Genomic DNA, 16,402 nt, shown 5'->3' on the forward strand with positions numbered 1-16,402 from the left:
CTCCCGCCCGGCAGCGCGCGACCGCGCCCGCGGGCCCCCAGCCTCGAGCCTCTCGGCCTCTCCGCTCTCCGGCTGCCCTAGCGCGCGGTGCGCCGCGGGGCTCGGGAGTTGGGGTTTAGGGCTGGGTGTCTCCGCGGCGGCCGCTCGCAGGAGGGCCGCCTGCCCTAGCTGCAGCGCCCGGGATCCGGCAGCAACCGCGGGCACCGCGTCCGCTGGTCTGGCACCGGCCCGGCCGCGGCGTCACATCTTCTACATCTCCACCCCCGAACACCCACCACCACTCCCCCACGCCCCCGGCCCTCCTCCCTTCCTGCGCGCCGCCCCCTACTCGCTCGGGGCTTTTTGGGGCCGGCCTCCGGGTCGGGAGCTTTGGCCGCAGCACGCAAGCGCGCGACATCGGTCCCGGGGGGAGCCCGAACACAGCCGGGGGCGGGGGAGGTGCGGAGGGCGAGCGGGGAGGCGACCGCAGAGGCCTCCGCAGCTCTAGGGGCTCGACCCCGGCTAAGTTCCCCAGAAGTCGCCCCAGCCCAACCCTGCGCCACCCGAGCCACGTTTAGTCTTCCTCCACACTGCGGAGCTTTTGCTGTGCAACCAGCCGTGACTCAACTTTGAAACGTTTAAATGCAACTTTCTCCCCCATTCTTTTTCCTTGTCAGCATTGCAAAGCGAAGAAACTCTTTCCACTCCCAAGAAATAAAGGAATCGGAAATGAGGGAGGATTCTGTGTCAGAATAAGTTTGAACACCTCTAATCACTAAAAGACGAGGGGTACAGGGGTACATGTGGGGCACAAACCGTTAAGCTTGAAGGCAGAGGCTGAAATCGTTGACTAACAAAAGGAAAGAATGAGGCCAGAGGAGGGGAGCAGACCAGACTGCTTAAAGAAAAAAGGTTTTCTTTCACCACCCTAACTTAAATTAGACAACGTGGAAAGATGAAGATAGGCCTCAAATCCTTATGTGATAGAAGGGCGTTAATGTCTTATTCCTAAACTGGCACTAGCCCTGGTTAAATTGTTAGGCATTTCTTGAAGGGACGGTAGTTTTCTGAAAATCCCGAACTACAAAATTGAAGTTAATTGGATGTTGGTAATTTTCAGTAGAATATAACAGGTACTACAGATTAGCAAAACATCTGTCCAGAAAATTTCTTAATCTTGAGCATCTCCTATGTAAAGCATTTGGGTAGGTGCAGTGGGAAATGCCAATCAGGTAGGACCCTCTCTGCACAGGGCGGGAGGGAAGATCGGCAGCAAGAACAACACGAATGCCGAACGCGGGAGGAGGTGCCAAGGCTAAAGAAGAATAAAAGGTGTTGGAAGATTTCAGACAAGGGGTAATTCATTTTGGGGGGTAGACTGGGGTTAGGAAAACTTCTAGGGAGATGTGAGAATATAGTAGTTCCTCTATTCAGGAACACGTTTGGTTTCAAAAGATCAGCGCATCAAAAGATAAAAGCGTTTGTTCATAAGTCTCCGTGAGGGGTTTAACTCTAGATGCGTTTCTAGGATGTTAAATACAAGTATGAAGGGACTGGAGCTTTAAAACCTAGCATATTCTTCCCTGGGCTGGTATATGATCTCTGACCTCTCTCTCCAAAATGGACAGGTTTTACCTGCATTGAGAATCTGTTAAAACAAATAATCCCTTCTGGATGATCTCTATAGGTATCCCATGCTTAATGCTACTGCAGCACTTATGGGATTGCCACTTGCTTTGACTTAAGTAGACTTGAATAAGCCTGGAACTCTGTGTCAGAGAAAGCTGAGCATTCCAAGAGCGAAGGGATAAAATCTAAATCAAAACATTTCTTAACAGTAGTATCCAGAAATCTGGGGAAGAGCTACCTGCAGTTAAGTAACTTGTATGCTAATGGACCATGGATCTCAAGGAACTTCAGTACTTGTACAATTAACCCCTTGTTTCCTAGTTCCTTCCAAAACCAGGAGAGTCCATATCACAGGAAATGATTAATCCAGCTCTGGGAATCTAGGTCTCCAAGACAAATAGTGTTAATTCTGAGAAGACATCCTTAAGATATTTGTTTCAGGTTCCTACCCAGCCCCCTCCCAACACACACTTGTACACATGCAGAGACAGACACACTATTCTTAGATGCAATCAATTTGCTCTTACTGGAACCATAAGTAGTCAAATTACTTACATTCTCAATTTACCCAGCTATAAGGATGAATAGAAAAATAAAAATAAATGTAAAATGATGGGTACAAAACTCATTATTTTTAAAAACCACTAGGTTCCAGTGATAACTATTTAAAAACTGCAAAGGAAAGAGGAATTTCCCTCACAATACCAAGATTAATTACTTTGAAATTAAGAATAGTTCAGAATCCAAATGATGAAAACTGCAAAGATTTAATGAGAGCTTAAAAGCAAACAAACAAACAGGAAAACTCTTAAATGTTCCTGGATAGAAACATTTGGTAAAATACCAATGTAAAATTCCTCTCACCATGTTTTAAAATTTTAAACCATACTAGTTTAAATTTTAGCACAATTTTAAAAACCATACAATAGTATTGTAAAAATTCATTTGGAAATAAACATAAGAATAGTAAATACTTTTTTTTTTCATTGTAGGGGAAACTGTGAATGACTTTTGAATGGATGAAAAAGATTACTAAATATCTTCAATGGAAAATTAGGCATCATCTAGGTGTCTGATTCCATGGGGTCTCTATACTTTTCATTGTCTTTGAGCAACTTTACAACTCTTATAAATTGTAGATAACTGTCTCGGACTGAATTGTGTCCTTCTCTCCCTCAAATTCCTATGTTGAAGCTCTAACCTCCAATGTGACTATATTTAGAGATAGGGCCTTTTAAGGAGATAATTAAGATTAAACAAGCTCATAGGGTGGGGATCTAATCCAATATGATTGATGTGTTTATACAAAGAGGAAAGACACCAGGAATGTGCACATAGAGAAAGCACCATGTGAGGACAGTGAAAAGGCCGCTGTCTGCAAGACAAGGAAAGAGGCCTCACTGGAAACCAAACCTACAGGGTCTTAATCTTGGACTTCCAGCCTCCAGAACTGTGAGAATATAAAATTTCCGTTGTTTAAACCCTGCAGTCTGTGGCATTATGTTAGGGCACCCCTAGCCGACTAATATGATAACCAATAACACCCAGATGAACTATATCTAATGAAGGACATTGAGTTCCCTTCTGTGATGGTTAATTTCACAAGTCAACTTGGCTGGGCTAAGGTATGCCTGCAGAGCTGGTGAAACATTGTTTTGGGATATGTCTGTGAGGGTGTTTCCAGAAGAGATTAACATTTGAATCAGTAGACCAAGTAAAGAAGATTCACTCTCACTAATGCTCCACTATCCAAAAGTAGACCATTCCTGTGAAACCTTGTGTTAAGTCAAAATGATGTGGATTGAAGCAGCAATTATCATTAATGCATGTGGAAAATCTTTTGAGTATTTCCAGGCCAAAAAAATAACCTCGTAAAGCCTATTCTGATACCCTAGAACACATCTTGCTAATACATGGACAAAATAAATGGAGATAAAGCACAGATACTCACAGAGCTCAGAGGTATGGGGGCTTGATGCCGAGATACTGTGTATAGTTTCCAGGGAAGGAGGTTGGTGGGGCCACTCTCTTTACTTGGGGTGTGCACTGCTTCTATAATGACTTGCTGCACATCCAATGCTGAGTCTTCAACTTTTTTTTTTTTAATTTTATTTATTTATTCGACAGAGATAGAGACAGCCAACGAGAGAGGGAACACAAGCAGGGAGAGTGGGAGAGGAAGAAGCAGGCTCATAGCAGAGGAGCCTGATGTGGGGCTCGATCCCACAATGTCGGGATCACGCCCTGAGCCAAAGGCAGACGCTTAACCGCTGTGCCACCCAGGCACCCCTGAGTCTTCAACTTTTGCTTTTTTTTTTTTTTTTATGAAAGTGAAAATCATCTTCAGATTTCTTTCAGTTACTAAAACACGTACTAATGTAGGTCTTTCACAAATGCAAAGTGGCACAATGTGAACTTTCAAAAAGTGGGGAATACCCGTATAAAACTATTTTATATAAAACATTGTGAACTGATGCATGCAGTGATTGAAAGATCAATGCGAGGGTTAAAATTTCAGATGTACCTAAAGGATTATAAATGAAAACAATATATTTTAAAATGTTGTGTCAATAGGCAATGGGGATTAAGGAGTGTACTTGTGATGAGCACTGGGTGATATATGGAACTGTTGAATCACTATTACCTGAAACAAATATAACATTGTATGTTAATTATACTGGAATTAAAATTGAAAAGAAAACAAAACAAAAAAAGTAACAAGTAGAAACAACAGTAAAAATAAAATAAAATTTTAGTGTCACTATCAATCAAAAATGCATATCAAGTAATAACCACTCCCGCCCCCCACGAAAAGTAAAGGACCAAATGGCTTCATTGGTGAATTCCACCATATGTTTAAAGAAGAATTAACACCACTCCTTCAGAAACTCTTCCAAAAACAAGAACAAAATAGAACAGAAGGTAATACTTTCTAACTCATTCAAGAGGCTACTATTTTACCGACACCAAAACCAGACAAAGACATCACATGAATACAAAACTATAGACCAATATTCCTCATGAATACAGCTGCAAAAATTCTCAATAAATCACTATCAAACAGAATCTAGCAACGTAGAAAAAAGATTATATATCATGTCCAAGTGGGATTTATGCCAGAAACACAAGTTTGGTTAAACATAGCAAAATCAGTCAGAGTAAAACAACATTTTTAATAGGTGATTAAAGGTTTAAAACTTAAAAACCGCTATCATCTCAATGGACATTTTAAAGGTATTTGACAAAATCCAATACCTTTTCATGATAAAACAAACAAACAAACACACAACAAACTAGGAATAGAAGAGAACTTCCTCAACTTGATGAGGGAATTTATGAAAAACTCACACCTAACATAATACTTAAAATAGTAAAAAGAAAAAAAAAATGAAAACTTGCCTCCTACAATCAGGAACAAAAGAAGGATGTTTACTCTCACCACTTCTACTTAACGTTATAGTAGAAACTCTAGTAAAGGCAATTGGGCAAGAAATGGAAATAAAAGGCATTTATATCACAAAGGAAGAAGTAAAACCATATTTGCAGATGATCTGATAGAAAACCCTAAAGAATTCACCCACACATACACGATCAGAGCCAATAAATGAGTTCAGCAAGGTTGCAGGGTAGAAGATCAGTAGATTAAAATCAGTTGTACTTTTTTAAACTAGCAATCTAAAAATGAAATTAAGAAAACAATTTCATTTACAATGTCATCAAAAAAGAATAAATTTTTAGGAATTAATTTAACCAAAGAAGTTCAAGACTCGTATACTGAAAACTAGAAAACATTGTTTGAAAGAAATTAAAGAAGTTGTAAATAAATGTAAAGACACCTATATTCATAGATTGGAACACTTAATATTGTTAAGATGACTGATCTACAGACTAAAAGAATTCTCTGTCAAAATTTCCAACTTCTTTTTTTTCTTTTTAAGAAATTGACAAACTGATCCTAAAATTAATTTGGACACACAAAAGACCCAGGGTAGCCTAATCGTAAACAAGAAGAGCAGAGCTGAAAGGCGTGATTTCAAAATATTCTACAAAGCTACCATGTACAAGACGATATAATACTAGAATACAGTAAGACATATAGATCAATGGAATAGAATTGACAGTCAGGAAATAAACTGACATTTATGATCAACTGACTTTCAACAATGGTGTCAAGACCATTCAATAAGGAAAGAATGGTCTTTCCAACAAATAGTGCTGGAACACTGATATACATGTGAAAAAAAATGAATTTGGACCCTTACACCATATAAAAAAATTAACAAAGATCATAGACTTAAATGTAAGAGCTAAAACTATAAAACTCTTAGAAGAAAACAGAGGTGTAAATCTGTGCAACCACGGATTAGGCAACGGTTTCTTAGATGTGACACTGAAGACACAAGCAACCAAAGAAAACAGATAAATTTTATTTCATCCAAATTAAAAACTTTTGTGCATCACACTATTGAGAAAATGAAAAAGAACCCAGAGGATAGGGGAAAATATTTGCAAATCATATATATCATGAGAATCTAATCTCCAAAATATATAAAGTACTCTTAAACTCGACAATAAAAAGACAACCCATTTTAAAAGTAAAAGTAGGCAAAGTATTTGAATAGGTATTTCTCCAAAGAAGTACAAAAGTAGCCATGGACGCCTGGGGGGCTCAGTTGGTTAACCGTCTGCCTTCAGCTCAGGTCATGATCCTGGGGTCCTGGGATGGAGCCCCAAGTCAGGCTCCCTTAGTGGGGACACTGCTTCTCTTTAACCCTCTGACTCTCCCACCTGCTCATGCTCTGTCTCTCACTTTCTCTCTTTCTCAAGTGTATAAATAAAAAACCTTTGAAAAAAATAGCCAGTAAGTATATGAAAAGATGTTCAACATAACTAATCATTTGGAAATGCAAATCAAAACCACAGTGAGATATTACTTCACACCCACTGTGATAATTATAATTTTAAAAAACAGAAAATAACAAGTGTTGTCAAGGGTATGGAACAATTGGAAGCTCTGTACATTGCTGGTGGGAACATAAAACTGATGTAGAAAACAGCCTGGTTCCTCAAAAAATTAAACACAGAGTCACCATATGACCTAGCAATTTCATTCATATATATATATATATAGAGAGAGAGAGAGAGAGAGACTTGTATACTGAATACATATACATGAAGACTTGTATACTGGAGAAAATATATATATATATATTTATCACACAAAAATAAGTCAATGAATGTTTATGGTGGCATCATTCATAATAGCCAAAAAGTAGAAACCACCATTCACCTGGTGAATGGGTAAACAAAATGTGGTATGTCCCTACGATGGAATATTATTTGGCAATAAAAAGAAGGGAAGTACTGATACATGCTAAAACATGGATGAACCTTAAAACGTTATGCTACGTCAGAGAAGCCAGATGGGAAAGCCCACATACTGTAGTGTACACAAAGAGTCCAGACTAGGCAAATCCACAGGGACGCAGAGCAGATTAGCAGCTGCCACGGCCTAGAAGAAGAGCGAAATCGGGAGTGACTGCTGATGGGTATGGGTTTGTGGCTGTTGTTTGGAGGGATGAAAAAGCTCTGGAATTAGTTGGTTGTGGTAGTTGCACAACTTTATGAACATACTAAAACACACTGAATTGTACGCTTTAAAATGGTGAATGTTATAGTATATAAATTACATCTTAGAACAAATAAAGACATGCATGCTAGAATAAAAATGAAAGTTTTCCCCCTTAAAGTTGAGAGAAAAAAAGAACTGTTCTTGGTCAGTGTTGTCAAAAATGAGGTGAACTGCTACTGGTGTATAGTTGGCATACAGTGTTATATCAGTCTCAGGTGTACAATATAGTGATTCAACAATTCTGTACATTTCTCTATGCTCATCACGATAAGTATAGTTACCATCTGTCAGCCTAGAATGTTATTAAAACACCAGTGCCTATATTCCCTGTGCTGTACTCTTCATTCCCATGACTTATTTATTTTATAACTGGGAGTTCATACCTCTTAATCCCCTTCACCTATTTCACCTGTCCCCCCACCCCTCTGACAACCACCGGTTTCTTCTCTGTATTTATGATTCTGTTTCTGGTTTTTGTTTGTTTGTTTGTTTTTAATCCCGTATATGGGTGAAATCATAGGGTATCATTTTTTTAAAATCATATGGTATTTGTTTATCTCTCTCTGGTTTATTTCACTTGGTATAATGCCCTCTGGGTTTATCTACATTGTTGCAAATGGCAAGAACACCTTCTTTATGGCTAATATCCTGTGTGTGTGTGTGTGTGTGCATGTGTGTGCACGCGCATGTGTGCGTGCACACATACATATCACATCTTTACCCATTCATCTGTCAGTGGACACTTGGGTTGTTTCCATATCTTGGCTATTGTAAATAATGCTACAATAAACATAGGGGTGCATATAAAAAAAGAATGAGGTGAACTGGAGACTTCATGAACTGATGGAGGATAAATTATTGTAGCATTTTAGAAGGGGAGTTTAAAAGTATGTGCATCAAGTCCTTCAATTTTTGAAATTAAATTTCATTTGAGCCAATAAGTTTTGGTGCAAAAATTTAAGGAAAAAAATCACAGATGTTAGCAACTTTGGTTTCATTATAACATTCATTATTAATGGAGAAAAAATGAGAGACCATCTAAATAAAAGTGAGCAAATTAATTCGAATAAATCATGTTGTATTCATCCAAACTAATGTGCTCCATGTAGCCATACAGATACTCCCAAACACATATTAGGAGGAGATAAACTAAAATGTTAGTACTGATTATTTTGGGTGGTCAAATTATTTTTATTTCATATAAATAACCTCTGGTTACTATCACATAAAACTTACTATCGAAAACTGTAACTTATTTATTTGTGTCCTTATTTATTATCAGTCCCTTTAATCCAATAGAACACAAGATCCCTTAAAGGAGGGATCTTTCTACCCTAAATATTGTGGTATCCTTGGGCCTTGTGGCAGGAAGCAGGGCCTGAACAAATATTTTTAAATGATTGTATGCATTAATTTCATTTTTAAAAATTGTTTTTGAAAACCATTCCTCATCTACGTTATGTATGGGTGTGGTCAGTGACTGTGGAACTCTAAATATTAACTGGAGTTTTTTAATGAAACCACACTAAACTTACCTCCTTATGAAATCCCACTAAAATGCAGAAATGACTATCTTCTAAAACCTTGTACATCAAAAATAATTTTATCAGTTCTCAAGTCATCATTATGACTAACAGTTTTGATATAATAGAGTGAGCCATTCTATTTTATTTCCACAAGAGGTAATAAAAAGTTACTGTTTACCTTTTACGCCCGGGTAGCAGATCCTGATCTCACCAGTATAATGTTCTGTGCTTTATGTTGACTTTGTGTTCTTGATCTTGAAAAACAAAGAAACAAACAATAAACACCTGAAGGTTCCTGAAATAGTCAATGCTTAATTACGGTACATTTGGCAATTTTTATTCTTAAATATTGTGCTGTCACTCTAACTAAATAGCCACTAGTCATTCACTGTTTTCAGGCATCTATGTGACTCTATTAATCAAGTAGCTAGTCTCCTCTCATTATACTCTGATTTTGCTTTCCCAATTTCAACCCCTAAGTTTAGAAAAATTAAAACTTCATGATGTCTTTTACTCTTAAAATACCTTTGGGGCTTTCCTGAGGGTCAATGGACAACCACGAAGACTTGTTCTTTTATTTTTTAAAGAGAGGGATGCTAGAAGGAACAGGCTTATTCATATGGTCTCTATATTTTTTTAATTAGCTCAACTCTAGAGTAAGAATTATGTGGGGAGAGCTAGCAAATCAAAGGAGGAGGTGAGCCGTCCTTATATTAATTCCATTCAAAAAGTTATTAGTAGCATAAATATATTAAAAAGATAGCCCTTCACCTGAAGGCCTTGTTATTCTTTATCTTCTGTGTAATCTGCTCAGATGCTAATTTCATTGTCCATTTGTTTTTATTTTGACATTAGTTTAAAGGGGAGTCCTGACCCGCAATTCAAGGTACTTTTTTTTTTTTAATGTGCCTAAACTAAGAGAAAAAAACCTGTTACCTTAGATGCTGAGCCTGAATTGGGCTGTGTGAGATGGGAGACACCTGGGAATCTATCAAGATGGCCTGACTGGCCACTAGTCCCACACATGGGGGTTGACCAGAAGCAGCGTTCAAACCTATGCATCAAGGATATGCATAGATTTCCAAGATGTCCCAGTGGGCTATGGCATGGACTGTGCAAGATTCCTGAGGGCTTGATAGCTGAAGGGATGACTGTGGCAAAAAAATGCCCATATGGGAGCCTCTGGGACTCAATGTTCTATCAGCCTGGGATGGTACCCTGAGTCTGGGGCTCATGGGAATGGACAGGGATTCCAGTTGGGACTTTAAAATGGAAACAACAACAAAAACCCTGTCATCTTAAAGCAACCTTGAAAGAAGTGGGAACCTGAATTTACCTTTGAGACAAACTGTTTCTTGGTTTGGGGAAAGTACTATGAATGAAGCCTTCAATTATGTAGGTTTAGTGTCAAGTACCCACCACCAGTCTTGTCATTGCTCTAAACAAACTCAAAAGATAAATGACAAACTGAGAGGATATGCAGTGTCCATGACATCAAAGTGAACCTTCTAAACACCTAAAGAGACCTTAAATATCACTGAGAAAAGACCCATGGGCAAAAGAATATGAACAAGTAGTTCATAGAAAAAGAAACAGAGACAAAATATATAGATAAGCACATAACATTTACATAGATAATCTTATAAAATATATACATGAAATATCAAACATGTGAGTAAAAGAAATGCAAATTAAACCTAGAATGAGAGACACTGTTCTACTTCTCAGATGGATGTAATCAGAAAGTTCAAGATACAGCATTAGAGAACAGAAGGAAGCAGGCACTCTCTGTCACTGCTGGTGGGAGATCAAACTGGTAAGAACATTCAATATTTGAAATGTGTGTCTTTTAACCCAGCAATTTCTTTTCAAGGAATTTATCCTACTGACATATTCACACATGTGTCCACAGATGTGTGAACATATGTACTTCAGTTTTGCCTACGGTTGCAAAAGCCTGGAATTAAGCAATAAAAAAGGTTATCGATGGCACCTGGGGGGCTCAGTTGATTAAGCATCTGACTCCTGATTTCAGCTCAGGTCTTGATCTTGGGGTCATGAGTTCAAGCCTGTAAGAGAAATTATTGTAGAGTCAATCATTTAATAAATATTTTTTGAGAGACTATCACTACCAGGTGCAATTCTGTAATGAACTATTGCAGTTTTTAAAAAATGAAGTCGATCTTTAGGTATGACTATGGAATGACTTCTAAGATATACTGAAAAAGTGGAAAACGCGAAAAATATAAGGTGTGCTGCCATGTGTACAGTGTGCTTCCATTTTCATGGTGGGAAAACATATATGCACCCACAATATATATGCTTTTATTGGCACAGAGTATTTCAGGAATGCCTGTTTCTGGGGAGAACTGGGGACTAGAAACTGCAAAAGACTTCTCTATTGCCTTGTTTTTGTGCCCCTTGATTTTTTTAACCATATGCATGGACTAAATGCATTATATTCCCATTTAAATAACTTATTCTAGAATATATGTAGTGAGAAAAATATAAGAATTTGATGTGAAGTTTCTTAAAAAAAAAAAAAAAGAAAAGAAAAGAGAATGCAGAGGGTCCAGAAAGTAAAGATGCTGTATGTCAGTGATCTCTGGCTATGTCCTGTGTGATTTCGGGGGACAGCTCTCTGATGACTTCTGCACTCCCTATCTCTCTATAAGAACACATGGTTAGTAGAAACCAGTAAGGTAAATACCAAAAAAAAAAAAAAAAAAAGCTAAAATAACTTGGCTTTATTAGATGTTTAGTGACCAGATGATTAGAGGTTACAGTTCCTCTGAACTGTTTCTTTGAACAGATCACATCTGGAACATTCACATGTTAAAGGTACTCTGATAAGACAGATGGTTTTCCAGACGGGTAACTCTGATTACCATAATCATGTATTGTGGTAATCATGCAAATTCCCGTATATCATCAGCTACTTTTAGTCAAAGACTGAATTAGAGTGCATCACAGCAGGAAGTTACAAGAACACTTTTCCTGCAGTTCTCCAAATACAGTATCTACTTATAGACTCTTCCTTTGTTTTTCTGGATGCAAAAGAATGGAATAGACGAAGAATAGGGTTCTTCCATCTCTTCAGTTATAAGATTCTTTCTCCTTCCTTGGAAATACTTCTATTTTCCCAGAAATCTCCCCAAACATTTAACTTTAACCTGACCACATATGGTCAAAGAGCAATGCATACCATATTCAGACATATTATAAACTCCAACCCACCAAAACTGCTTGATTATAGCCAGTGTTTATTTGTGTTCAGAGGACGGGATTGAATATTTTTTTCTTTCATCAGTGAGGAAGCCATCAGCTTTGTCTGTAGTCCAAGTTTATTGTAACCTCGCCAAAACTATGACTTTGTTTGTAACTCTTCAGCCAATGACCTCAAGCCTGACCTACAGCAATCACCTCCTGGGATGCAAAAGGTCATTTAAACACCTCAGCCCCTAGTCATTAGGAGAATACAAAATTTTATCTCAAATTAGTATTCTTAAGGTTAAGGTCTTCTTACAAAAGAAATACAGAAAGAATGAGTAATGATTTTAAAAAAAAGCTGGAACAGGAGTTAACTAGACTTGAAAACTTCAAATGTTTTCTCAATATTCCCTCTATGATAGAAAAATGTATCTCATTATAGGTGAAGGGGATTAAGAGCACACTTACCGTGATGAGCACTGAGTAATGTGTAGAGTTGCTGAATCACTATATTGCACACCTGCAACTAATACAACACTGTGTGTTAATTATACTGGAATCGAAATAAAAATAAAATAATTTTTTAAAGAATGTATTTATTTTTTTGACAGAGAGAAAGGCAGCGAAAGAGGGAACACAAGCAGGGGGAGTGGGAGAGGGAGAAGCAGGCTTCCCACTGAGTGGGGAGCCCAATGTAGGGCTGGATCCCAGAACTCTGGGATCATGACCTGAGCTAAAGGCAGAAGCTGAACGACTGAGCCACCCAGGTGCCCCCAAAATAAAATAATTTTTAAAAATGTATTTTATTAATTCAAATTCTCTAGAACATTATGCTTTCTGAAAAGCTAATGTTTTGGTCAGTAGTTTACTCACCGAGAAAAGAAATTACAGTGAGGATTCAATTTAGAACCACTGCAGTTCAAATAGACTGAGTTAATGTTTTCACTGTCCACACAAAAGGCTAAGCAAATCAGGAAAAACATTTTTGACTACTGCAAGGACAACTATTTTACAACTTTAGCATTCTGCATATATACAAACAGCAAAAGAGTACTGGTTTCCAATTCTCTCTTTCTACTTAACATGTCTATTTTGAAAAATAATTTGAGGGAACTTGCCTGTGAAAAGACAAGAGTTCAGAATCATAAAAATAAGCAGACAGAACTAATCGTACCAGGGGCTGGATCTTTACATTAATCAATCATTGAATTTAGCTCTAATCTTCCTGGCAGACAAGGTAATAACCAAGCAAGACATGCTCTAGAGTCTATGTTGTTTGACAAAAACTCACTGGAAAGTAGGCTTTCCTGGCATGAATTCTTTACAACCGTGTTAAGCAGCTCCTTATAAAATGAGCAGTGAATAACATAAGGGTCAATGTGAGTGGACTGTAGTTTTGCCAAAGATTAAGAAAATGTTCTTCAGATTGCCTTAATAAAGCTGAATTCAACATTCAGTCATAACTCTGTGAAAGCATTTCTGTAGGAGATTTAAAAATGTATTTCAGAAACATTGTATTCTGTTGATTTTATTTAAACTAGGATAGATTTTAGAAAAGTCAGAAAGGTGGCTGATTAATATGTTCCTTAAGTCTTCTCTTGCAAATATCAGTTACCCTGAGTTCAATTAAATATTTATTATTTCTTTTCACAACTGTAAGAATGTTCATGATGATAAGCACAAAGAAGAAAATATTGTTCCAGCGATTATTTGGTAACATTTTGCTGGGACCATCCTTCTTAGATAAGTGGATAAAGATAGAGATATATAGATTGTTTTGTTTTCAAAATTGGGCCATACTGAACACACTTCTATACCATTCTTATCCATTTGTCAGTATATTATGAACATTTTTAGACAGCATTACGTATTTTCCTCTAAGTTTGTTCTTCATTCCATCACATTATTCCATTGCATGGATATATCATCATTTATTTAATCCACTGTGGACATTTAGGTGGTTCTCACTGTTTCAATTATATTTTATTGCATCATGCTGGTTACTTTTTAGGATTAATTCCTTGCTTTTATTTCCTTTTGATTTCCCTTTCACAAGACTCATTGTACTTGTAATTATATATGTAATTCACTGATAGAATGTGATTTCCAGCCCTTGATATAGAAGACACGCAATAGTACTTTTGATGGAATAAACGAATGTTTTAACACTTTAGGTATATTTTTTCAAGTTGGTTTGAAAAAGTTGTGTCAGTTTATACTTTTCGCAAAAGCATGGTGGGAATCTCTTTTTCTGTGTTCCCTTTATCTCAGGTATTGTCTTAAATACAATCGTTGAACAACTTGACATGAAAAAAATAGTTCACTATTGGTTTAATTTGGATTTTTAAAGTTACAGAAATTGATAGGGCGCCTGGGTGGTGCAGTCGTTAAGCATCTGCCTTCAGCTCAGGGAGTGATCCCAGCATTCTGGGATCGAGTCCCACATTAGGCTCCTCCGCTAGGAGCCTGCTTCTTCCTCTCCCACTCCCCCTGTTTGTGTTCCCTCTCTCGCTGTCTCTCTCTCTGTCAAATAAATAAATAAAATTAAAAAAAAATAAAGTTATAGAAATTAAACACTTTTTTCATGACTTAACTGGACATTTATTTTTTTTTTTGTTTTGGTTTTGTTTTTTTGGTGATTCATTAGTCTTAAGTGTGGCAAGTGCTAAGGCACAGTTATTTCAGTGTTATCCGAGACGTGCCTAAAACACCAACGTTCAAAGCAGCACTCTCTGGTCTAAGTTACCAGAATCACAGGCAATAATCTTAGGCTATGAACATCCAGAATTTTAACTTTTAGTCTGAAAAGGAAAACGTCTCATCTCTGCACAAAGATGGACCACGGAAGTCCCTATGAGCTGGACATTTGGGGGAATATAAAGGAAATCCCAGTCAGGTAAATTTACTTTACTTTTACTTTTTCATTGTTCTTTTCTGCTCATCGTAGTCCCCATATAATATTTATTTTTAAAGGAACATTTTTGTGGTCAATTATCTAGTCTTAACTTTATTTTTTTCTTTTAATGTGTTTGTTTTCCCTCAGAGTTCCCTATTCATTTCTCTTCCCCATTTCCTGATCCACTTACAATAAATTCCAATGTGCAATCATATCTACATCACTGGTATTAAGTACTCTTAATGACATCAGTGTGTAGGCTGCAAAAAGTATCTAACTTTTGAGAGGGGTTAGTCATGCAATTTGTGTGGCCCTGTCTTCACTTAAAGCCATCAAATTAAAAAACCAAAACTACATCATTCATATGAAGCAATATGATACAGACTTCTTTATTTTTTGCAGTTGCTGAGGGGTATCAATTCTCTCGAGTATCTACACTCTAATTCACACCCATAAATCATAGGTCATGGCTTCTGATGGGTGGCGTTGTCAGTGCCTAGGGTCAGCTCATTCTGAAGTTTCTAGAGGATGATCTTATATAATGATAAAACATTCAAAGAGTAAATGTAAGCTGAGACTTCAAGACAGCTGCTCACAGTGTATTTTCAACATCACTGTTCACACATAAAATGAAAAAGGAGTATAATAGCAACTTATCATACTGAAACTGAACTCTTTTCTTTGAGAATCATAGAAAAAACAGAGGCGCCTGGGTGGCTCATTCAGTTAAGCTTCTGACTCTTGATTTCGGCTCCAGTTGTGATCTCAGGGTCATGGGATCAACCCTTGAGTTGGGCTCCACACTCAGTCTGCTTTCCCTCTGCCCCTCCCCCTGCTCTCTCTCTTTCTCTCTCTAAAATAAATAAATGAAACTTAGAAAAAAAAAAGAGTTATAGAAAAAAGAAAGCCTGTGTGCAAAGCATTGCCATTATATAGTTGAGACAGGTTATCTTCCATGAGCTATGTCAATAAGAACTGTTATTGCCCAAACCTTGAATAGACCCTCAATTCTCAGGAAATCTGACCATATTGTGTTGGTCCATTAACTCTTTCAATCTCTAAGACCATTCTTTTTTCTTGAACTTCCAACAACCCTCACTTTTAGTTGACACCTTGCTTGATTCTTATTTTACTGAAGATAATGGAATCAATCAGAATAGAATTTCCTTACCTTCCCACCATCAAATAACCACCTACCTGCATCTGCTCTCATATACTCTACCTGTCCCCTGACCTGCCCTCTGACCACTCTCACCTAGGCCTTGGGTCACATTTCCTCTCCCTTGGTGAAGGAATTTTCTCCAGCATCACTTTTCCTCCTTTTTAGTAGATTATTCCCATCGGCATAAAAACATGTACATCTTTTTCCTATCTTCAGAAAAGCCCCTCCCTTCCCTTGACCCCACACCGCTACTCTTCAGGTGCTACCCACTCTCTGCTTCCCTTTACAGCGAAATTCCTAAAGGACTGTCTAACGGTTGCCTCTTCCACTTCCACCCATTTGTTTCTGTTTTAGACCTTGGATTTCAT

General features: G+C 37.7%; 1 protein-coding gene across 1 annotated transcript in view; it reads right to left on the reverse strand.

Annotated features, from left to right (window-relative positions):
- The window catches only part of FGF2 (fibroblast growth factor 2), a 63,136-nt gene extending 62,572 nt beyond the window's left edge, over positions 1 to 564 (reverse strand). The window contains 2 exon segments of the mRNA XM_034661741.1: positions 8 to 146; positions 149 to 564. Of these exon segments, the coding sequence (XP_034517632.1) occupies positions 8 to 146; positions 149 to 397 (388 nt within the window). The 5' untranslated portion in view covers positions 398 to 564.
- Positions 565 to 16,402: the final 15,838 nt, after the last annotated feature.

Source organism: Ailuropoda melanoleuca, chromosome 5 (genome assembly GCF_002007445.2).
Source record: "Ailuropoda melanoleuca isolate Jingjing chromosome 5, ASM200744v2, whole genome shotgun sequence".
Classification (NCBI taxonomy): Eukaryota; Metazoa; Chordata; class Mammalia; order Carnivora; family Ursidae; genus Ailuropoda; species Ailuropoda melanoleuca.